General features: G+C 40.0%; 1 protein-coding gene across 9 annotated transcripts in view; it reads left to right on the forward strand.

Annotated features, from left to right (window-relative positions):
- Positions 1–24,094, forward strand: part of LOC116938550 (uncharacterized) — a 58,238-nt gene that overhangs the window by 19,917 nt on the left and 14,227 nt on the right. For 4 of the 9 annotated variants that reach the window (XM_032945778.2, XM_032945777.2, XM_032945786.2 and 1 more), the window contains 8 exons: positions 10,438–10,617; positions 12,280–12,496; positions 15,996–16,224; positions 16,795–16,842; positions 17,912–18,000; positions 18,408–18,470; positions 20,142–20,480; positions 22,352–22,682. In XM_032945778.2, coding sequence (XP_032801669.2) covers positions 10,438–10,617; positions 12,280–12,496; positions 15,996–16,224; positions 16,795–16,842; positions 17,912–18,000; positions 18,408–18,470; positions 20,142–20,480; positions 22,352–22,682 — 1,496 coding nt within the window. Of the gene's footprint in view, positions 1–1,066; positions 8,133–10,437; positions 10,618–12,279; positions 12,497–15,995; positions 16,225–16,794; positions 16,843–17,911; positions 18,001–18,407; positions 18,471–20,141; positions 20,481–22,351; positions 22,683–24,094 lie in introns of those variants that run through there. The other 5 variants (XM_032945782.2, XM_032945780.2, XM_032945784.2 and 2 more) reach the window with 5 other exon arrangements.

Consider the following 24,094-nt stretch of genomic DNA (forward strand, 5'->3'; position numbering starts at 1 on the left):
ATGGGCAGCTGGTGCATGGACGGTTTGACTTTACTTACGTGTGAGACGATTAGGATTCGTCACAGTATTGTGCATCTACAGTCGCTTTTAGGAATGCGCGTGCCTCCTTGCCCGAATGCTTTCAGAAAAGCATTGCCTCGCTATTTATTTTCCTGCAAGGGTAAGTGCAGTTAACGAACAATGACCAAGTTCCGGTTTCATTGTGTTTTTTTTGGTTGTTGTAAGGTTTGGCTTATTGTATGTGCATTTTGGGACGGAAGTTTAAATAGTAAATAGATTTACCACTGAGAGGGGCCACCTCGTCTTAAGGTTGTCTTGAAGCATTGTTTTTTTTTCGTTGGAGGCGCTTATGCAAGTAAGTTACTGGTGCTATATTCATCAAATCTTTCCGGAAATAAGGCTAGTAGAGCGGGGAAACGCTATTATTAGCACATTGCATTCAATGTAGCCACAATGGATGTTACACGAGTGAGCCGGTTTTCGCAGACCTTGTGCAAACCGAATTGTGTCAAGTATTCCCTTGAGTGTGGTGCATTACTACACGAGCAGCAAAAACAAATACATTTTTCCATGATTGCTTCCCAATTTTGTGAGGAAGGAATTTATTTCGGTTTTCCATTGTGGAGTTGGAGGCCTTTGGACAACCAGCAGATGATTTTGTAGACAAAATGAGTTTTACAGTATATACATTACATCTCACAACATCTGGTAAGTTACTTTTCAGCTCTTGATTGCATTATTGTTTTTTACTCAGTTTTAGTATTTGTTTGTGATAATCAGACAGCATTGGTTTAATGTAAAAACAATATTGGATTTTTGTGTGCTCAATTATTCGTTAATTTAACCAATATTTCGATTTAAAGCTTTCGTGACTGCAAGCATTCATCTTCCTGGTTCTTTCGGTAAAGTCACGTAGAATGAGAATAAAACAATAAAAGATGCTGCGAATCTTAGCAGCGTTCATTGAAGCGCTGTCGTCCCGACAGTTCTGTTCCTTCACCTGAAGAAGGCTACTTGTGTTGTGGCCGAAGCGTCGTGAGAATTTTATTGTCTTATTTTGTTTTATTCTCATTCTACGTGACTTTACCGAAAGAACCAAGAAGATTAACCAGTATTTTCCATCAGTGTTTTTAATTTAAGACTGAAACAGGAGGGTTTCTCTACAACTCTGGTTGTCGTCTGATGAGGCTCGTGATAATTGGCGAAAAACGTCTGACTCGTGTGCCGAACTAGTAACGAATTGGAATCTTTTGTTTACATGACAAACCTTACTAATAGGCTTAGTCGTTTGGTGGCAGGCTTAATGACACATTTACTCTGATGTTCGCTATTGGCACTATCACCCTTTCTAGTTGAATTAAACATTCGTGGCTTTACAAGTCTATACTCCTATGTATACAATTTTGTCAGTCATGTTTATCACGCAAGACCATAAGTTTACATTGTGAGTCTAAAATTTGATAGAAGCTGCTATATATGTTTTACTTAGTTTCTATATTCAGCCTTAGATATACTGTACATCTTTGTGCGTTTAAATAAAGTACTTATATTTTGTACAAACATCTCTTCAGCTGTTTGTAAAACGTCATATCTCTGAGAAGCATTTAATTTAACAGTGCCTGTTCCAGGATATTTTGAATCACGTGTGATCTTACTTCTGCGACTGCCAAATTTCCCCAGCTTCTGTGTCGGATCAAGCATGCGTGCAGATACTCACAGAATGCCGCTCATGGTCCGAATAGCCATGCATACCTGTTCGGGAACACATTCTGGAGGGCCAAATAGCAAAGCACATGTGTGCTTGTCATGCTCAAATATTTGTTTTCGGCATATATGTATTGTAGGCCCATTGTACAATTGTTATGTGATGTAAAAACATTTTTTGTATACTTCATTCACTTTGATCAGTTAGATGCTATTTTGATGCATTTTTCTTCAAATTACTGAAGGAGATGCTTTAATTTAGAAATGTATTTGTTAAAATATGTTCAGTGACAAGCATGCTAATTACAGGCGTATCCCAGCATTATCAGCCAATCCCTTGCTGGACGAAGGTCTTATGTTAAAATATTGTATATAGCCCCTTGTCCAAGGTGCTTTACACGTAATTAACAATAGTACGTAAGAATGTAATGGTGGAGATGAGGCAAGTAAAATTGATGACAGGAAGCAATGGGAAAATTTGTGATGCGTGAATTCAGTGAAAGCGAAATTGATGGCAGTATGATGGATGGATGAATGAATGGGGAATGAGTGAAAGCCATATAATGAGAATATGAAGAGGGAAAAGTAATGGTGGTGGTCATGAGGTGGAGATTAAGGGGTCTCGGGGTGAGCTCACACAGTCTTTTCTGCGATACAATTATCCACCTGGCACCTGCATGCGAGCCGATTTCATCGTTCCATCTCCGCAATGGATGTTTTCTCAAAGGTCTTCCCTCCTTTGGATAACCACTCCATTGCTAGTCTCGACCAATGCCCCTTCTAGCCGTGACGTGTTCTGCCAAACGCCTACTTTTATATACAGTCGATATGACGTCTCTCACTTGTGGATGTTCTCTTATCAATGCCTTTCTCCGTCTGTCATTGTAGTTCCAAGCGTGTACTTTTCCATGCTCGTTTTCACGTTTTTAAACTTTTGTAAAATTTTCTTCATCAGTGTCCATGTTTCCTATCCATGTCATAGTAGGTAATACATATCCATTAAAACATATTCTTCTTTAGGCACATGGGTATCTTTTTTTTAGGCACATGGGTATCTTACAAAATTAAGCTTTTCCAATAGCACTCAAGCATGTTCTTATCCACCTCTTAATTCATAAATTTGATCCTGGCCCACTTACATAGAGTTTTAAAATATGTTGCCCAGAATGTTGAATGGCTAAAATTGTATTTTTGCAGGCAATAACTAAAAATACACACTTGTGAAATACATCTGTAGGCACGTTGCTCACATCATCCAGAGCAGGTTCTGCTTTTAGGTCGGATTAACAGTGTACATGTCGTATTACTGTGGTGCTCTGTTGCCTTAGTCATTGCATGGTGTGAGCAAATGAAAGGCCTATGGGTTTATTGGGTGAGAGATGTTCGCTTTTCTGGAAACTTTACAAGAAATCTAAGCACTTAAATACATTCTCAGCAGGTGCAAAACAATTGATGCAGTGACTTGGATTTAAACAATATTCCACTTGTCATAGTTTTCATTGTGTACAAAGCCTAGACATGATGGTGTTTGAAATTCCGATGTGCTTTTCTGGAATCTGATTGGTAATATGTATGTGGTCAATGTCAGAAAATACGTTTTTGTTTCCAAACCTGCCTTGCTCATGTGGTTCATTGGCCTCGACATTTTTCTTTGTTCTGTTTGCAATGATCATTGTGAACAATGTGTATTGTACATGTGTAATGTGAGACTAATGGATAAAATACATACTTTTGACTGTAAAGAAAGTGAGTGGACCTGGGCAGGACATGTCGCTATAAGGGATGGTAGCCGGTGGGTTAGAATAAGAACTGAGTGACAACCAAGGAGGGCACACATCCAAGAGGACACCATCTGTGGAGGTTCTCCAATCAGATCAGCTCCTGAGCAGGTGCCGGGTGGATGATTTCGTTGCAGGATCATCAGGCATAGTGACGGCTTGGGAATGCCTTCATCCAGCAGTGGATTTATAATAGCTGATGATGATATGGTAGTTTCATAAGTGGACTTTTAGGTTGATATAGTGTACGAAAGTGCAGTATTCAAAGAAAATGATTTTCGTCTAAATTCTATTTTTAGGTGGTCAAATTTAGAATGCTAACCAATGTGACCATATGACATCGTATGCAACAGTATCATGGAGCAAGCGTAATATATTTTATGTTATAATGAAGCTATACGCTATCATTTATCTGACACTTTGTGGGCTATAAAGTTGTTACATTGTTGGATATGTTCCATTTATAAAATATGCGACCTGGTCGAGAATTAATTTACGTGTTATTGTTTTATAGTTCTATAGTACTTTCAAGGCCACATTGTACTGCATTTGCCAAGGAAACACAAGTCAGAGAATGTCTCCGAAGAACCCATTGTACTGGTAATCTCTTACAATCGCTCTCGTAACCACACCTTTTTTTCTACCACACTTTTTTTTACCTTCATGCATTTGCCCATGCCCAAAAACGTAAATACATTTTAAAATGTCATCCAACAGTGGATTAACATAGGCAGTAATACATTGCCATTCTTAATAATGTAAATATATAAGCTGCAAGCACTGTACATGTTGTATACACGGCTGTGTTGAGATGCAATCCACTGGAAAAGCTTCATGAATGGGAAGTGAACATGATGAAACTGAAGTGCTTAGTTTTTTTTTAATCTTCAACACGCAGTGATCAATCATGTTTTATTTTGATTACACGTATCCTTAGTTTTTAAGCAGTTTATTAATATAGTTAAGCATTGCATTAGTTTGGTGCTTGAGCACGAACGATAATAAATCACGTGTCAGATGAAGATAAAAACAGTCGTGAGTTTGTTTTTTGGTAGATAATATGCACTCACACTGAAACATGTATGATGCAGGCACCTCTACAATGTATATAATATTATCTTCAGTATCTTGATTTCATATATCATAATGTGTATATTTTTATTGAGGGTTGCACTTTTTTGTTGAGGCAAGTCTCTCATGGGGTCTCTTGACCTTTTCAAAGAGGGTCTTGCTAAGTTTTTGCAACGGGAGGCAATGATTGTTGTATATTACCAATTGAGTAATTTGCAGGGAATGTTTGAAATGTGGACCTTGACTCCGACACACAACGGCCGACTCTTGGGAATGACGGTACGGGATCTTTTAATGTCCGCTGAAGAAGACAGCGCGCATCTGTTGTAAGAACCGCGGGTTCTAATGGTGAACCTCTTACAAGTGGCAAACACGCTACTGATACGCCATGTCACCTCCCCATTTATTGAATGTTTATTCTTTTTTATATTAAGGAAATGCGCGGGCCCGTTACATCGCGTTGCGACGCACGTGTACACAAAATAACATAAACCGAACCGGTTATACAAAGCAAGGGGATCGAGAGAGATGGAGATTAAGCCCGCTGGCCCAAACTAGATGGGTCGCCGCCGAAAGGGGATAAGGGTAGTTATTTTAAGTAAGGGAGAGGGGGGAGGGATATAACCGAAACCCGCCTGAAATAAAAAAAACACATAAGAGGCGACCTGGGCGAGCATGTTTTCCTTCCACCCCTTGAATATTTATTCTTAAATGTATTGCGCAGTTTTCAAACTTTATTTTCTATTTTGTTTCCATTATAATCTGCAGTTTTCTATAACCATTTAAAACCAGGTCTCTTTTGGAAAATGTGACCGCTTATTGGGAACTTTGTAAAGGTTATCTACCATTTTGAAGTACAGTACTCTAGTGTAGTTTTAGTGAGGCATACTTATTCAACGCCTAATTATGTGTATCCACAACTATACTTGAAAAATAATCCACATGCACACACATGCAGGTGCAGACACACCCAGCCAAATTCGCCCACAATTGCTGGTTTGACTGAACTTCACATTATTATCTCATATGCAGTTGTATACACTGGTGTCTAATAGAGTTCACAACCTGCAGGGACACGAAGATAATGAAACAGCTTTTTTTTCTCAAAAATTACTATAAATGGACACGGTGGAGCGCATACAAAAAAAGTACAAATTTAATTTCACTTGATTTTAACAAACCACAGATTGTCAGAGATTGTCTCATCCCTGCCAAAGACGCAAGGACACTACCAAGATTTAGTAATTGCTATCTCCCACCGATGTCCGTTCTGGCAGCATTGTTATCTACTAATTGATATCAGTAAATGTTTGGATTGGCCATTGCTTACTCTAACACGCAGGCATCCACTGAATCAACACTTCGCAGCCATATACTGTCCCAAGTGGCCCAAATCTAATTATGTAATAAGTTCGTACAACAAACCTGGGGAATTGTGTTCGTACTGCCATTGTAGGTAGCTTAGAGGCACCTGTAGTTGTAACATGTTGAACTATTGCCCCTAAACATTGTTAAACTAACACGCATTGCTTGCAACCTTATAGGGTCCCCTTCCTCCTCTCCTCCAGTAATTGTTTAGTGTTTACATTTTTCCTTGCCTGGAATGTAATTCAAGTGGCCTAGTTCAGGTGTAGTTTGTCAAGTGTTTATATGCTGATGGGTTTGTGCACATATTGTAGTATTCTTGTTTGAGGCTTTGGAACGTTCACAACTGATGTGTGAATGTGCGGGAGCCCGGGTGACGTGCTTCCAATCATGGGGGATGCCCATGTGGTCCTGGGTCGCAGGGTTGCAGGAGTCGGTAATGTCAACCACAGCTGTTTGAAGGTATGAGTAACCTGAGGAGGTGCAGTTGGTTTCCCATCATCGGGCTGGCCTCTCTTCTTTGGGTTTCTGGTATTTTGTAGATTTTCACATTTCGTGGCCTTGTAGCATTCCCACTTTTTGTGTCGTGTGCTGGCATGAGATATCAATGGGTGTACAGTGGCGTCTGTTGGCATAACACTATTTTAAGGTGATAGACGAACACATTGTCGGCAAAAGCACAGCATTTAACATCAACAATTATATTTAGAAGGTGATCAAATAAAGACTGAGAAACAGATTCCAAGCCATAGAGAGGGAAACATGATATGAATGTGACCACTTTTAAGTATAAAATGACGAGTGTTATAATAGTACACTGAAAGCGTGGAAGAAAGTAATACAGCAAATGGAGAACAATCTTTCTGAAACCAGTCAATGCCTGTTGTAGAAGATAAGAGATCTGAAAAGGGATGGACATTCCTAAACAATGCAATACATAGGTCTGTAAAACCTTTCCGGAACAAATCGTCGAACAATATGCAAACTTTCGTGAAGAAAAAGTGCATTTATACTGTAATTGGTAAATCATGAATAGTAGCTTGTGGAGGGCAAGTTGGAAGCATAATGCATGATAGACAAAATTCTAAATCTAGCAGTGATATACTGTGTAGATGTATTTTGCCAAGTAAACAAAATTTCAGAAGCGGCAGAGGAAATTCCGGGTGTCACACTTTAAAGAAGTAACCCACTGTCTTTTGCAGTATGAAAATAGGGAAAGCTCAGACTAGGTTGAATAACCATGGACTTTATTTAACAAGCACATATTTTTAAGGTATTTCATTTGTTTCTAAACAGAAATAAAACGCATGAATTTTGTATTGATCATTCTCTTTAAAAAGGAAGACAACTGATTTGAATAATTTCAGACCCATTAGCCTATCTATCACTCATACATCACATGTTCACAAACATCATAAGAAATTGAATGATTGACGATTTACAGGCTAGTCATCCAGGTGGACAAGCTTGAATTATGAAATGTGTTTGTACCATGAACCATATATACATACTCTCAATTATTAACAGTATATATGGTTTCCAAAAAAAGTGATTGGATATATAAAGGCATGAAACATAAATGAAGATAATATTATCCACCTCGGATTTGCTGATAAGATAGTTATTCTAACAACAAAAGGAAATGATTAACCCAACATGGTTGAATACTGAATAAAGAATGCTTCATAGCTGGGCTCAAGATAAAAAAAAACAAGTAATACAAAAGTGAACAATAAGTTAATTCAACAAAAGAAGATACTGTAATTGTTGGGAGCATGACGGGATGGAATTGACATGAAGACACCTTTGCCAAACGGTAGATTAAGAAGAGCTGCATGCTGATAATTCTAACTTTGGTCAGGTTGTCAATGTTCGTCTTCGTATTCGCCCCTAATTAGACATAATTGGGCTTGTTGTCGCCAGACCCACTCGTCCTTGAACTCTGCTACTTGCTCCAATGTTGTGTGGCCTTTGAGCGCGGCGTGATGTGAGCCACACCCTTCAATACTGACGTCAGGTGTGGCTTGTGCTCGGAGCACTGCTGGCTTTCGTGTGCTCACCACATGAGAGGAAGCGCCCCACAGTGTATGTGCGTGCGTGTGCGCGCTTAACTCTTCTACAGCTTCACTGCCAGTAGGGTTTTTATTATTATTATCCTACAATATATTTTGTTTAAAGCATAATGTCCTCGGCAGATATAAATGGAGAAAACAGGTAAGGGTAAAATCATACCTATCTTAAGTTACAGCAAAGTGTTGTTTTTTGGAATTCGTATTGAAAAAAGGGCTTTTTCTATGCTATCATAAGTCTCGTGTACGAAGTGTAGCCAAATGCCGCTTTCGTGTATGATCTTATCTTTAATTGGAACTAGGCTGTACAGAGGTGCAGCTGGTTTTGGTATTGTGAAAGCTAGTCTGCTCATAGTTTCCATAATATTTTATGAAATCAAAGTTAAATTGAATGGTGGAGCTGTGTGGAACATTTGGTTGTGCTATGAACATGAGCTGGAATGCAGGCCACAGCTAATTAATTAACATCAGCTGCGAGTGATATAGCTGAACAGGTTATGGGCCTCTTTTACCAATCCACAGTCAGTTTGGTGAAGTATAATCAAACAACCATCACAGCTGACAGAAAGCGATAGGTTGGCAAAGGGCTGTAAATTTGAGTTTGTTTTAAAACTGAAAATGTTCAGCTCTGTCGATTAATTCTTAATTAAAAGATACAGTTTTAGAGTGATATTTATCTTGTTTAATTCTAACAAAAACCCAAATAAATGCTTGGGTACAAGGATTTACATGATTGTGTATGCTCTTAAACTTTGACCAAATAGTTTGGGATTAATAGGTAACCAGACAGCAAATTTGAAGAGTTTTGTGCCGGTCATGGATGATCGTAAAATATCTGCACAGCACGTGTTGCTGGTTGACAGCTGATGTGAAATGCGTCACTTTGTCAGCGTTGTGAAGAACTACGTATTAAACCGCAATCACTGAATTAGACAATCAACGAAAGCAATTTGTCACTGAAGACATTCCAAAGCAATTCCTATTGGATACGTTCCTGTATTTTGACGCAATCGCTCAATGCACCTGCTCACATCACATCTGAAAAGCTAGGTAGCGTTGAGCATGTAGATTGCTTCAATGGGCACCCCTCCGTGAATAGCACAGGCGTTGTAGGCTGCTGCAGGGCCGCGTTGTCGTCAGGGGGGAGTGCAGATAAATCCAGTCGTGTATTGTGCCATGCTCGTGTGTACGTGCTGCCCGCCTTCACTCGCGTGCACTGACCGTGGTGGCGACGTATGGTCAAACAACGCTCATGACTCGCAAAGCATGAGGAGGTCCTCAACCAGCACTGTGCATTGGCTAAAGAGCTGTGCATGCACATACTAACTTGCGTTATATTCAACATTCTGTTTTACGTCAATGTTACGAGTTCAGTATATGTCGTATGAACTTGGGCTTTCTAACTTATTTTCCTGTCCTGGATCTTTTTCAATGGCACCTCATGGTATGATAATATGATTGTGGGTTAATGTAAAACTAAGCAGTGTATTTCAAATATGCGTTGCTTACATTGGGCTTGCGATAGGGACTTGGACATGGTTGCAATCTACAAGTGCACTAAAGCATTTCTGGAATGTCTCATTTAGCCTTCTTGAATCACTTCCATGTTTTTGTTGTTTTGTTTGTTGCGGTTGCACCCGATTCAAGAGCCGAATGGCTCACAGGGCTATACCAAATTAATTAAACTAAACTATGAAACTTCTGAACCTCGAGGCCAAACTGCACAGCTGGTGTGTTGCAATGATGCAGTTTACACCACCAAACACTTGGATTCCACCAGGACCTGCAGTATATCATTAACCTGTTTCATACCGTGCTTAGATCATAGTGTTTGTCAAACAAATCGTGTTACTTTCATGGCAGGCCGGCTAAACAACTCATGTGGGTCCCTTTATGTATCTGAATTGTTCTACTTAAAGTACGCGGTTAAAAAGTTATGTTATCTGTTATGGCATTTCCAATTAAACCAGTATACTGTTCTGTACATAGTACATTACTGTATTTGTAATATAATGGTTGCATCTGCTTCATTTATATGAAATGTTTTTTTTATTTAAAGCATCATGATCATACATTACTGCTACTACCTCTAAATTGATACATTAATGTCCTTTCACTTTGTGGATATAGTGCACATGGCCATGTAATATCTGAAAGTGATGTGTGTAAGGGCAGTCACATGCCTATCACTTGATGAATTGCAGTTTTAGGTTAGGGTTACATGTAGATGCACTAATCCCGATTTGCTTGCGATCTCTTAGTGGCTGATAATTCGTTGTTCTGCCAAAACACCAGTCGATTTAATTGGAGAATGAGTGGCTTCGCCTTGACCTAACAAATGTACCTGCATTATCCCTGAATGGAAACCAAACTCCCTTGTTTATTTAACAATAAAGCTTGAACAGCCTAGCAGCGCAATGTCCACTGCTTTTTATTTTGTTATTCTGCAGCCGGAAGATGAAGCCCCGTGCACCGGTACCACCGCTGATGCGGTCCCAGTCCGAGACTGGGCCCCCAAACTTAGACCCACCAGACCATGGTGGTGGGGGTGATGGTCTCTCAGTGGAGAATGTGGAGCTCAACGTTATTCTGCCGGGTGGGGAGCACCACATGGCTCGAGTCGACGGCAGGTGCGTGTCATGTGTGCCCGGCGATGTGCATTTGGATTTCCACACACACACACACACTCATTCCATTCCTGCGGGGATCAAGTGATGGATGGGTAGGGACGTAGGAATGTACCAGTGTGAGGCGAAGTGTGCTCGTATCGAGGACAATATGAGATAGATGTTCAATTGATTAAATTCAACTCTGGCTCCTCCTGCGTATATAGTTATAAACACCGCCTGTGTGGGAAATAATTTCAATGTACACTTCAGTTTTGTGTTAACACATCGTTTTAATGTTTTTATAGCATCCTCCGTTATTTTCAGTGTCTTACAAGGTTGGATGCTAAAAAAAACTCTGCGTAAATAATTGGTGATTGTGAAGCTTAAAGTCAGATGGTGCTGAGCACATTCATATCTCTACTTATATATAAAGATTATTAAAAATAACTGAAGCTGTGCCAAAAAGTAAATTAAAACTGAAAAAATGCCTTTCAGCTGGCTCATTGGAATCAGCAAGCTTCAAGCAGCTGGTGTTTAAGAGGCTTTGTTAAGTGGAGTTGGAGATGTGGGGTAGGGAGGCATATGTTTGCCCTTTAAAAAAGGTATTTTATGGTCTCCCAAGTTTGGCACAAGCATTGAAATGGCAATTGGAAAGGCGTGAGCATGGAGTTTAAGAGTGGTGAACGTGCTGTGGGTGGGCAATGATCCCAGGAAAACTGGCTCCATGTGGAAGGTTTCTGTGCTATCATAGCGAGTTTTAAATGCATTAAAATAAATGTTTATTTTCACGAAACATTATCTTCATGGCTGCGAGGTCAAATTGCCCTCTTTGCAAGCAATTTATAATAAACTATTTTCAGTTGTCTGTAATGTGGTCATCTTTGGGTGATTGCATCTGCCAGTGTGTTATGTTTTTTTGGATTTGTTAAATGTGCAAATAATCGCTATGAATATAATAAACGCACAATTTTATTTTTGATTTAAAGCTTTCGTGACTGCAGGGATTCATATTATTGGTTCTTTCGGTAAAGTCACGTAGAAGGGAAAGAATAAAAGAATAAAAATATAAAACAATAAAATTCTCATGACGTTTCGACTGCAACACAAGCAATCATCATCAGGTGTGAAAACCACAGCAAGAAAATTATTTTATTGTTTCCCTTCTATGTGACTTTACCGAAAGAACCAAGAATATACACCATTTTCTTTCTTGGAAACATTTTTGGTCATTTTAAATACATTAAAAATATATTTTGTATTCATGCAACATGTTTAACTTGTTAAGCCGTGTTTGAAATCCATGAGTGTGAACAAAACGTATAATTGATCCCCCTCCTTGTAATACATTAGGATGATGAGTGTTTTGAAGATGCATTGTGTACGATTTGTGAGATCAAAATCAATAGGATTTAACTTACATTCCATACTCATTGCTATGGCCATAAACAGTAATTTAAATTACACTCCACATATTCAATGTAAATATGACACAAACACATCTGCAAGTGTTCATAGCCATACTGTAAGAATATTATGCTACATCTTTTAACTGTTTTTGGTTTCTAAATATCGAGTCATGCCTCAATCAGGAACAAAACATGTCCTGTGTGGTTCACAGTTTGACGTTGACTTGAGCTGTGGTCTGTGCTGCTGCCCACGTGTTGCTGTGTGTGGTGCGAGCAGCAAGCCGGTGATGGACCTCCTGATTGTACTTTGCGGTCGCTACCGGTTGAGCCCTGCCGGCCACACCCTGGAGCTGCTTTCGAGGGATAATGCATCGCCTCTACAGTACAAGCCCAACACACCCCTGGGGGCCCTTTGTGCTGGGACGGCCCTCCTCAAACCTCGGCCCGCCAGTGATGACCGACTCAAGAAGCCGATGCAGCCTGTTGTCCCGGAGGTAAAGCGTTGAGCCGTTGGCGTGGCCTCATTGTAAAATAGACTTTGACAGTCGAACACGCTAATCCTGTGTAGAGATTTTGGAGTGACAAAGCTGATTAGAAAAAATGGACATGTAAGCAAAGTGGCCCGGTTCATGCATACATGCAAATAACTATTATTAGATTAATTATAAGAGTTTGAAACTACACTTAGAGCTAGGTGTGTCTATGGGTGTATGTTAACACAGCATGTGTGTACGTTGTCAGTGCACAATTTTAGTTAAATACTCCTTAAGTACATTTTAGACGTCATTGCCTCAATTGGTTAGCTTCTACATTACGCGTCTTTCACACATTTCCTCGGGCGTGTTGTGCTTGTTTACACTTTGTAGAAAGTCGCATGTGTTGTTACAGGTAAAGGATTTTGTACAGTTTTGTATTCGGGTCCATCTGTGGATTACCATGTTATATATGGCTCTCTGATTTGACCTTTGTTTCAATGTGCTGGATTCATTTCTGAACCTTGCACGCATGCTGCGGACTACACCATCATGTGATGAGTATTATCAGAAACCTTGACGCTTCGGTCAAATCTACTTATGAATGGAAATATTTGTGAGACTGGATTGGTTGGATTTTGGTATCTTAACTAATGAAACATGATGAAATGCCATTATCACGTCATGCCTCACTGGATGCACCAGTTGGTGTTACCCGCCAGTTTACAACTACATTTTGCTTTGGCTCAGTTCGCCTGCAGATCATGTTTTTACCAGGCTATACTTAGCATTCATCCAGTAGAAAATTGATACTGAATGATGATGAGGATGATGATAATACTTATCCATGGGTGGAATATGCTATACAAACATTCTTATTTATATAAATGTTTTTTTTTACTTTTAAGCATCTTGCATAAACATTGCAACCTAATTAATTCTAAAGGAAAATATTTCCTTTCATTACTTCACCGGCTGTAATTATATTTATCACTTGCATTCAGTGAAAAGGATGGATTGCTTTTAGATCAAAGTATTTATGCGCCATACTTGGTTTTATTGAGAAAAGAGAGTTGTACCATTCTGTTCTTCTGTGCAAAGTTGCTTCGAAAAGCATACAATGCTTTTTGTTGTTAAATCTTTAAATTTGACTGCCTCATTACTTGGTAGTAATGAGGAAGTCAAATTTACTCTTGAAATATGTGAATGGTTGGAGTAAGATTTCAATTGGAAAAGGGACTGGCAGTCTTATGAATACGAAGGGCTAAGATGCAGCCACATTGTTTGACTATTTAAGTGGGACTGTGGTCAGGCAGAGTTAGAGTTGATCAGTTTAACACGTAGGCTTTCGCGACCAATGTCCATAATAGAGGTTTTTGGGTTAGATCGCGTATAAATATATAAATGTGTCGTGAAAACCGCCACCACCCAACACAGCCAACTAGTAAGGGTTGTCACGTAAACAGAACGTGCCAATTCGTCACTAGTACAGCACACCGGTGTGTTGGGGAGCCAAGCCACAACATTTACAAACTGAGTAAGACGTTTCGCCAGTAATTACAACTAGCTTCATCAGGTGACACCCAGATTTGTGGAGAAGTCTTACTTTTTCGTTCCTTATATAGAGGCGTAGATGTGTTTACTTTTGATTCATAGCCAGGTCAGCCTATACTGTCATAGTTTTATGCAACTGTTTACATGTTTCCTACTTTATTGACACCAACACAAGTACAATTCAATTCCAATAATGAAATGCTCTTAAACAGAGGTATGCATAGATACTGGTAATTAGAGACATGTTGTGTTTTCTATGATATTCAAATCTATTACGTATTTCCAATTCGACTCTGCATTGTTTAGTCTGAAATATAATTTAAGCATGCTTAGCAACTACAGGTACTTTAATCCTGGGGATCAGTGAACAAGGTCTTGATCTTCTCTCCTGTGGTGGCTTTGCATTGTATACCAGGATCAGAGGCTGGTTTAGAATGTTTAGTGAGTATGTAAATGTTGTGAAGGCCCAATTGTACCAGAGGCCATGGTACCTTAGTTGCTATTCTACCAAATGACAAAATGTCTTAGATTTTATCTTGTGATGGTTGTTTATTGTACGCTAGACACAGAGGCATATAGCTGGATACAGACAGATAACCTTTGGTGCATTTATTTTCATCATACAAGTTTAACACGTAGGCTTTCGCGACCAATATTATTCATATTGAAGGTTTTTGGGTTAGATCGCGTTATTTTTAAATGTGTCGTAACCATTATTATTAAAATTAAATATATTACAACTACAATTCCCTATAGGGGAAACTACTACTGATTAATAACAATTGAATAATTACCAATCTATTATATAATTACAATACCCTCCCCCTCTCCGCCTCAAATCACTGCACCAGATTGGGTTATATGATGACGTCACCGTGCTGCTCTATTTTAGACCGGGAGCAAGTGGAGGGCTTCACCATTCTGGCAAATTGCCCGATGATGCTGGATGTAATTACCAGCGAAACGTCGTAAAAAATGTTGTAAATTATGTTGATTCACTCTTCAACACACCATTGGGCTAAAGTAGTGAACTTTTGTAAACGTGACACATGTTTACTGTTTGGCTGTGTCGCGTTACGACACATTTATAAATAACGCGATCTAACCCAAAAACCTTTATTATGAATCATACAAGTTGCACGATTAATTTGCTTAGTTACAGGCTCTCCCCAGGGGTACAAATGCATGCATCCTGTAAACCAGGATATATGGAATATTACACAGCAGCATTTGTTAAGTAGGTTATATACTAGTGATGTGACCCAGAATTTCGAAACCAGCTTACTTTCTGAAATCATGGTTTGTCTGCACTGCTGGAAAATATTGGTCTGGAAGGTCCATAGGCAGAATGGATGAAACATCATTAAAAAAGGTTTTTGTTGCGACTGAGCACGACCCCAGTACAGAGCACCGGTCACAGTACAAGGGGGGAACAGAAAGACAAAACATAATTTTTCAGTCTGTTTATTATGTATTCATTACCCATGATCCTCCACCACAAACTGAGTTTGTGTATAGTTTTTCTGTTTTCTGCTGCTGAATCCCGCATAGCTTTAATGGTGCTGTTGTTCATAACAGCTGGAAACACAGCATTTGTTTAAAAGGGCTAGCTCTGCTGATGACATCCACAAGGTTGAAACTGGTGCAGAGTTTTCCTGCAAAGGCAAAGGCCCATTGGGTGAGAGACAAATACAATAACATTGTAATTTGTGTGAAGAGGCGGGCTTCCTGTCCCATTGAACCTCCACTACAGCACATCGTGAGGTTTTATACTGTAATTCAGACAAGTGTAACCCAGTTTCAGTCCCCCTTAATCCATAGCCTAGCCCAGTATGTCATTTTTAAATGGAGAAATTTGATAAACGTGGACAGCTGGATCCTAAGAGGGTAAACAAAGGCAGGATTTTTAACTACAGCATTCAATTCGTCGATCCTCTACTTAAATCTCTCTTAATTTGTTTTTCAGCAAACGGTGCGGCTGATGGTGAACTACTTGCGAACGCAGAAGACCATGGTTCGGGTGAGCCCACGTGTGGCCCTGCAAGTACTGCTGCCCGAAATCTGCAACAAGTGCGAGTTTAACGTGCCCCACACCACGCTGTTCCGGGACGCCAGCGAGACGGAGCTGCTCGATATGTCGTGCTCGCTGTCTGAGCTCGGTATCAAGGAGGTGTACGCCGTCGACAGAAGCAAAGGTTTTTTATGTTACTTTTGAGCTGTTACTTTTGAGCTGAAAAATAGTTTTTTTTATCACAGCGGTCCTTTATAAGGCTGGCTTAAAGCCTACCTTCCCTGCAGTTTATTTTAGATTTGTCAATAGAACCTCCTGGTTATTGACCTAGAATTGTTTATTTGATCAGTATGACTTTTAAGATAACAATTTGTTTTGGACGTCTGTATATATGTGTGTGTGTGTTTATGTGTGACTATTTTGTACATTACAGGCCTATATATAACTCGTAAAATGGTTTCTTATATTATCATGCAATATTTTTTTTTACATTTCATTTTGATGCTTTCCACACTACCCTGATATATCTGGAAATAATTCTGTTCTCGTTTCAATCGTTATGATGTACAGTCTATGGTCTGTTTATGGCTTTTTTCTGAGATTCCAAATGCAATGACATTTGTCTTCCTTTCACATACTTTTATCATTATTACAGTTCATTTGGAATCGCGACCCCATGTGGTGATGGTTTAAACTGTGTGCACCTTCTGAAGTTTTAATTTTTGATATTCTACTCTTTTTTTCACCTCTAAAGTTTTCAGACATCATCGCACGGGTTCTTCGGTATCTTTTGGGTTTCAAGGTATTTTACTTGTCAGTGTCCTGGAAATATGCCCTAGTCATCTGACTTTCAGTTTTGATACCCCCCCCCACTATAATAAATGGTCTCGCTATCCACGTAGAGGTCTCTTACAAGTATATTCTAGTTGCTGTGCCTACTTTTAACAGTGTTCATAACTACTAACATTTTAAAAGTAAATAATGCACATGGTACTTGCACAAATATCTCTAGTAGATGCTGATGTGAGCATTGCTTGAAATCAGTCCCCCAGCATACTCTCTCAGTCTAGTTGCCTCTGCCTCGTGCTTTTTTGTATCAGTGGGCAAAGCGCATAAATTGGCTTCGAACCTAAAGCCCCCGTGATTGGATTTCTTTGTCGTTCCTTTGGCTACCCATGCATAACAATGCAGAGGATTGTTCGTGCTTTGTGTGTGTGTGTGAGTTTATGAGCTGCATGTTGGGGCTTGCTGGCTGCTGGAATCGAGCACGGAATGTTTACATGTCCCATGTGCAGCCACCATGTGGGTAAACTGACTTCTTGGCCGCATTAATAATGGCTTGGGAGGCTAAGAATGTACGTGCTTGGACAACTCCATGGTTTCCGTGACGGTCTGCATGTTTCAAACCCTTTGCACAACCAGCGCCATTCTCTGCTGCGTGTTTTGCTGCATTTGTGTGCCACCAGCGCCCCCCAGTGGGAAATTAAAGAAGTGTAAAATATTTTTCTTTTTTTTACAATCCTGCCATCTAGTGGAGAAGTATTGTTACAATGAACAATGTGAACGCTCTGTAGAGGTGTACTTAAAAATTATGTACACAAGTATGGTGTAAATATGCATGTTTATATCAACATTGAATAAACACCTCAATCATTTTGGTACGTGTATGAAAATAATTAATACAAAAAATAGACCACGTACTGACCGGCTTAATTAATTTAACTTTGTATTGCATTTGCAAAACTATGGACCATTCACTGTGAAGCGAATGCGCTGCGTGTCATCCCTGTTGCTATTGATATGCATATTAACGCTCAGGTAATGGAAACCATCACCTGTGGATGTATTGAGTAGCTCTCTTTGTATTACAGAGCTGAGCCATGGCCTTAACGACAACGCAGACCTTCCTGAGAAGGAAAACAAAGGGCTTTTGAGCTTTTTGCGGCCAAAGAAAAAGAAGGTAAATACGTAATATACCTGTACCCCTGTGTATTTGCGATTGAGCAATGTTTTTCTTGCTGTGGTGTTCTCTTGTAACTTTATTAAATGGTATATTATTCTCTTATCGAGAGGAGTGTCATATGTAGATACACGGAGACATGTTTGTAACAAGTTGGTGTGTTTATAGTTCAAATGTATTGTGGAGGCATTTGCTTTTTTTTAAATATATATTTCCGCTTATATTTGAATATACTAACACGTTGCATGCAGAAGCTTGCTTTGAACGCTGTTGGGACATGTTCTTGCTGTTGATACTAACGCATGTAACTAGCTACTTCTAGCTGTTCCCTGTGCGCATTGTTGAGTTTTTGCTGTCTTTGCTTACCCGTGTGTCATGTCCTCTTTCTGCTGCTATGGCTTTCCCAGAGTGATGATGATGTTTCCGAGTGTGGTTCCAACAGTTCAGTGCATGGTGACAGTAGCAGAGACGTAAGTACTAACTCTGCTTACAGCCCTGCTGACGATACTAACAGCAGTGCTAACAGAAAATCATTCCTCATGCTTGTGCTCACAGCAGTAAATGTCGCACAGGCCCATCACTTTTTAGCGCTAACCCTGTTCACTTTTAATACTCAGTTGCCCTTGAAGAACTGTCTTGAATTATGGTGCTATGATTCAAATTAAAGCTTGCACTCAGCGTGTATGTGGAGGATGAATAGTTTACTTTGATGTTTAGAAGCCTTTGGCAAAAAAAACCTTTAAACCTGTCAACATGATATCATAGCTTCAAAGCTAAAGCAGACTGTCATTAAAATGTTACGCTTTGTTTTGCACATCAAACTGTTGAAAAAGATAATTTTCCATCATGCCGACCTTATAATTCAATGTGAAAGACATTTTTTTTTATAATAAAACACTCATAATTACCCTTTTTACATTTTATAATGTGGCATTGATATTTTGTGGGGAGCTTATAAGGTCCCCACAAAAATATCAATGTGTTATGCAGTGTAGTCCTATAGTTCGTTATCTTTGTTTTCTGGTTCACTTTATTGTTACAATCATATTGGAAAATAATTTTAGTTATCAACTAAATCAGTTAATGCCATTGTCAGAATTTGTGTAAGTTATCTTGGTGGAATAAGTTGTATACTTCCCCCACTTTTAGTGAAATTAGTCGCATGTAGTGGACAGGTGTAAATTGCAAAACAACAACTTTCCAGAAATTATTCACTGGTAAAACATGTTTTAGACCAATTTACCTGACAGTGCACCCTTTTGGAAGAATTAGCAATTTATTTAGCTGTATCGTATGATTCATGCTGATTCCATTGATGTTGAGAATCATCAAATTCAGGTAAGTACTGTTAATTCAGTGATCACTGTCCAACTGGATTGTTGAATGATTAAATTACAGCTGATCTTTAAGTTTATATTTATCACATACCTTGATTTACTTTTGAAATGTTTAAATTCAAATGTATCAGTTTATTTAATGCAGATGTATCGTGGTTGCTGTAGGTGTCACTCAATACACGTTTAAATTGTTGGTGCAAAATGTTTTTGCGTTATTACAATGTACTATTTAAAAGTTTAACACAGTGGTTCTCAACCCGGGGGGGGGGGAGGTATGCCCCTCTATGGGAAGCACAAAAGACTTTCAAGGGGGGTGCAGGCTGTGGCATGAATACTGTGCATGATAAATTTATCATGTGCAAGGAGAGGAACGCCATCGCCATATTTGCAGCAACAAAACACCAATACACAACATGAAACAAATGCTTTACCAACCCATTGACTAGAGGCCTCGTCGATATATGATCTTCCTATCATGGCATTTGTATACGAAGTTGTATTTTTGGGGCAAAGGGTGTGGGGACCATCGGTCTTAATTGGGTGGCCTTCATATTCTTAGTTCTTTCGGTAAAGTCACGTTGAAGGGAAACAACAAAATACCGAAAGAACTAAGAATATGAATTACTGCAGTCACGAAAGCTTTAAATCAAAATTTGGGTGGCCTTCATTTCAAAAAGGTTGATAACCACTGGTTTAAGACATCGAGTCGGCAAATTCAAAGTTCTTGATGTAACATGGTCCCAGTTGATGCACTTGTAGTTTTTAATTTTTAAACACTGGCTAACTTGTCAACGTTTTCCACAGACTTCCATGCCTGGAACACCATTAATGGGGCAGCAGCACCATCAGCGACCCATGAGCATGCCGTGCGTGCCCTCCCCTATGCTGGGCGCACTGCCCAGTGGCGGTGGTGGCGGTGGTGGCGGTGGTGGCGGCAAGGGGCCTGGCAGCGTGTCGGTGTGCCCCGAAGGACCGAGGAAGCGGAGGGCCCCGGCACCCCCTGTCTCACCCACCAACCCCCTGGCCACCACACCCCCCATCCCTGAGGACGGAGAGCCTAACAAAGACAAAGAAAACCTTCCGTCCATCTCTCCTGGCAGCCAGGATAGCGGTTTCGAGCAGGTGTGTCGGGATCACTTGCAGGTGATGCATTCGTTTTACATTAATGTTGTATGCATGCAGTACAATGTACATTTCAATTAAAAGCATGTGCATGCTTTTAATGCCAAGATCTATCTGGGTTCTCCAGTTTGTTATTTACAGAACATGACACAAACTGAGACTGGTGCAGTTTTAAGTCCAAATTTCAGAATATGTTTGAATTTGCTGTACTCTGCTCTCTTACACTTACTCTTGTATTTAGTGTAAAAGCAGGAGACTTCGTAGCAGCATATCTCCCTACCCCCACTACATTATAGCACGTAGGCCTTTGCACTTCAGTTGTAGGGTGGGGGCCATGTAGCCAGGTGCCACTTGCCCCACCCATCAGAAAAAAAAGTGAGTCATGAGTAATACTTTGGTAGATGTTATCATTGCTGACCACTAGCAATCCTGTTTTTAAAGCTTTTTCTCGATTTATATGACATTAAGTATTTTTAATGAGCTTTTTTTGTACCATCCATTTCAGTTAACCGTTTTAAGTAATAGCCTTTGCTTTTTGGAAATTATTAATAACCTTCGCTATGGTTGCGCTGCTCTTAAAAGTAAGGTCGTAAAAAAAATGTGCATGGGTCCACCAGCAGAAAAGGAACCTTTATTTCCCCACATGCCATAGATGAGTTGTGAGCTGACTTTTGTTTATGTTGCGAGCTGTTAATAAAACACCTCTTATATTTGCCCTCCAGCAAGATTTTTCAACGGTGACATAAAGAAAGTAAATAGAAGGGCAGTACAGTATCTTTTTTCTGCTTTGACTGTGTACATTGGCTGAACAAACAGCACTTTAATCCTGGAGGTACATGCAACCCCACCCCCCTGTATAAAGCATGACACAACTTATCGTGCTATTCCAAAATGAACTATACAATATCCCATACTGCTGCATCCCAAGCTATATCATGCCGAATAACTTTCAGGGCCTTCTAATGCTGTGCAAACATGTAGGCGACGGAATGGGTAAAGAAGCACATCGGCAAACGAGACTTGGGCAGCACCACATCACGAGGGGTGAAGGGGCGTTTGGCATGAACTTTATTGTGCAGTATCGTGCCAAACAATGCAGATCGGGATATGAAGGGGTAATGCCATTGTTAGCTTGCATTAGCTGTACAGTCACGGTATGGATATACAGTATGCATATAAAATAAACCTAAGGCTTTAATTGCTTAATCTCTTTGCTTTGTTAACAAAATTGTTATCGCAAACACACTTCAAAAACAAGCTTATGAAGCCTTTTCAGGCTGCTTCAAAATTTTTTGTGGCATATACATGTTCTTTTATTGTAATACTGCATATGTTTAATGTATTGGAAGTATGTTTAACGTCTTTCACATTGTGCATAGCCAACCAATAACGTAGCGTCTGGTATATAAATAGCTTCCATTATTGGCATGATACTCGAGCCTGAGTATCATGAAATAAAAGACGTTCTTTGAAAATGACGACTTCTTTTATACCTCTACCTAATATTTAACATCATTAAAAAAATTAAATTTCACTTAAATTCATCAATCCCCACTGACCAGCATGGCAATGTATTACACTAGTAAGAATAATTACATATTCAGGAAAGTCGCACTGAGTCTGAAGACTCTTATTCAAGAGGGTCCTGCATAGGGATGTTTGGCCAATAGCTATGACATGTACGGCTATTTTAGCTATAGTTCCATTAACTTTCGTTCTTCACTTCCTGACCTCTCTCAAAAAAATAAATTTCAACGAATTAGTTCTTGTATTTTAATAAAGTTCTTTGTTACATAACACACCACCATTGGTAAATAGTTGTACAGTATTGTGCTGGGAGACAGGTTTGGCTTTGTCGGATATCTCTGAACAACTTTGTGTTTCTTGCTCAGAGCTCTCCAGACCAGCCGCGCCTCGCACAGGAGGCCAGAAGAAGCCGGTCTCCCCCTGCTGCACCATTGGCCTCATCTTCGACTGAGGCCGCTGGAGCTACGTCGCCACTCGCCATGCTGCAGCATCGCACCAAGCGCCGTGCACCTCCCCCTCCCCCATCCACAACCGCCCAGGGTACGCAGGCCGCCGCCGAGTCGCCGCCGCCGTCGCCACCTCCGAGATCTGCCCCAGAACAGGCCTCGGCAGCGTTGTTGTTGTTGCAGCCTGGATCCCCTCCTCCTGTGCAGCCAAGCGTGGAGAACCAGCATCGAAGGCGGAGCAGCTCCACAGGTGAGAGAGCTCTCGCGTGCTCACATTTTCAACTTCGATTTTTTTTTTTTAAATCAAGTGCTCATGTAGTTGTATCGATTCAAGACTGATTTATTTTTTGCGATGGGAGTGCTTTTGGCTCTGTTCAAATGTGGGAATTTTAGCCGTGCCATCAACCAACCAACATTTTTATTTAATCGAAAAAGTATGTTTGAAAAGCTTCTGTTCGTTTAGTGCTTGGTGACAACCTGCAAGCATCTTGGGGAGCAAAAGTGAAATTCCATTGCTTTTAGTGCAGTAGAACTGCTTAGGCACAATACCTAAACTTAATCATCACCTAGCCGATTTGTCAAGATCATGTTTACACAGGGGAGAAGGTACGCAAACATGTTCCAATTGTGCATGCAGTTTTGTTTGGCTTCAACTGTCTTCTTTCAACAAGACCTCTGCTCCTATGGCATTTGCCTTGTGAGTCCCACTATGTCAGTTGTCAGTCAAAGCACCTTTTATAATATGATGAAAAGGTGAAATATTTAATTGGCGACTTATTTTTGAGGACATAAACATAGAATACATTATCATTGTTATGCTGAATGAAGGGTGAAGTCGTGGAATGTTAAAGTGCCTACCCAGTAATATTTTGGTGTTTAAGAGATTTGGCCGGAATGAATTGTTCATCGACTAAACAAAATTTGTTTTTTTAATTGTGAAGAGATACACTTGGCAATTTTGGTGCCATCAGAATCTTGATTTTAGACTGGAGGAATCCGATGTGTTTGAAGCTCATTTTCACAGATGGCCAGTAAAAGGGATGACATTGTCGTAGTGATAGATTACACAGAAATTGCCGCACAATGGCATCATACCATGCAATGTGTTGTGATGAGGGTTGTATATTGTCAGTTGTGTGTTTTTTAGTCAGGTAACGTCACAATCCAACAGTCATCCAATCAGTGAGCAAGTTGGTCTAGTGAGCATGTAGATAGTGTGTATATATGTGATTATGAGTGAGTGTATGTGAGTACTTATGTATGTGTGCGTGCATGCATGTATGTTGGGATCGATAGCAGTGGTTATTGCACTCCACTATAAATCCAGTAACCTGAATTAAATTCCCAGCCACAGCTAACATCATTGTCAGATCATGTTTAATTCAGTCTGAGGCCTTCCCCATGTTGACTCGGCATGCAAATAAGTTCTGGTGTGGTGTGCGAACATCATCACTGGAACAACAAATGTAGCTAGCCGTGGTTCTGGCCACACCACACCCGCTCCTACACTGTTCCGGCCTTCATAGGTACTCCCCAATAATAATAATTGCCTGAACATTCTGTAAAAGGCTAAATGGGGGAGCTTATGTGTTTGTGGGTGTGGATATGAATGTGTGTGTGCATGAATGCATCTTTGTGTGAGGATGCACACACATACTTGTA

This window comes from Petromyzon marinus, chromosome 4, assembly GCF_048934315.1.
Source record: "Petromyzon marinus isolate PM22_M1 ecotype Great Lakes invasive population chromosome 4, UKy_Petmar_22M1.pri1.0, whole genome shotgun sequence".
In the NCBI taxonomy this organism is placed as follows: domain Eukaryota; kingdom Metazoa; phylum Chordata; class Hyperoartia; order Petromyzontiformes; family Petromyzontidae; genus Petromyzon; species Petromyzon marinus.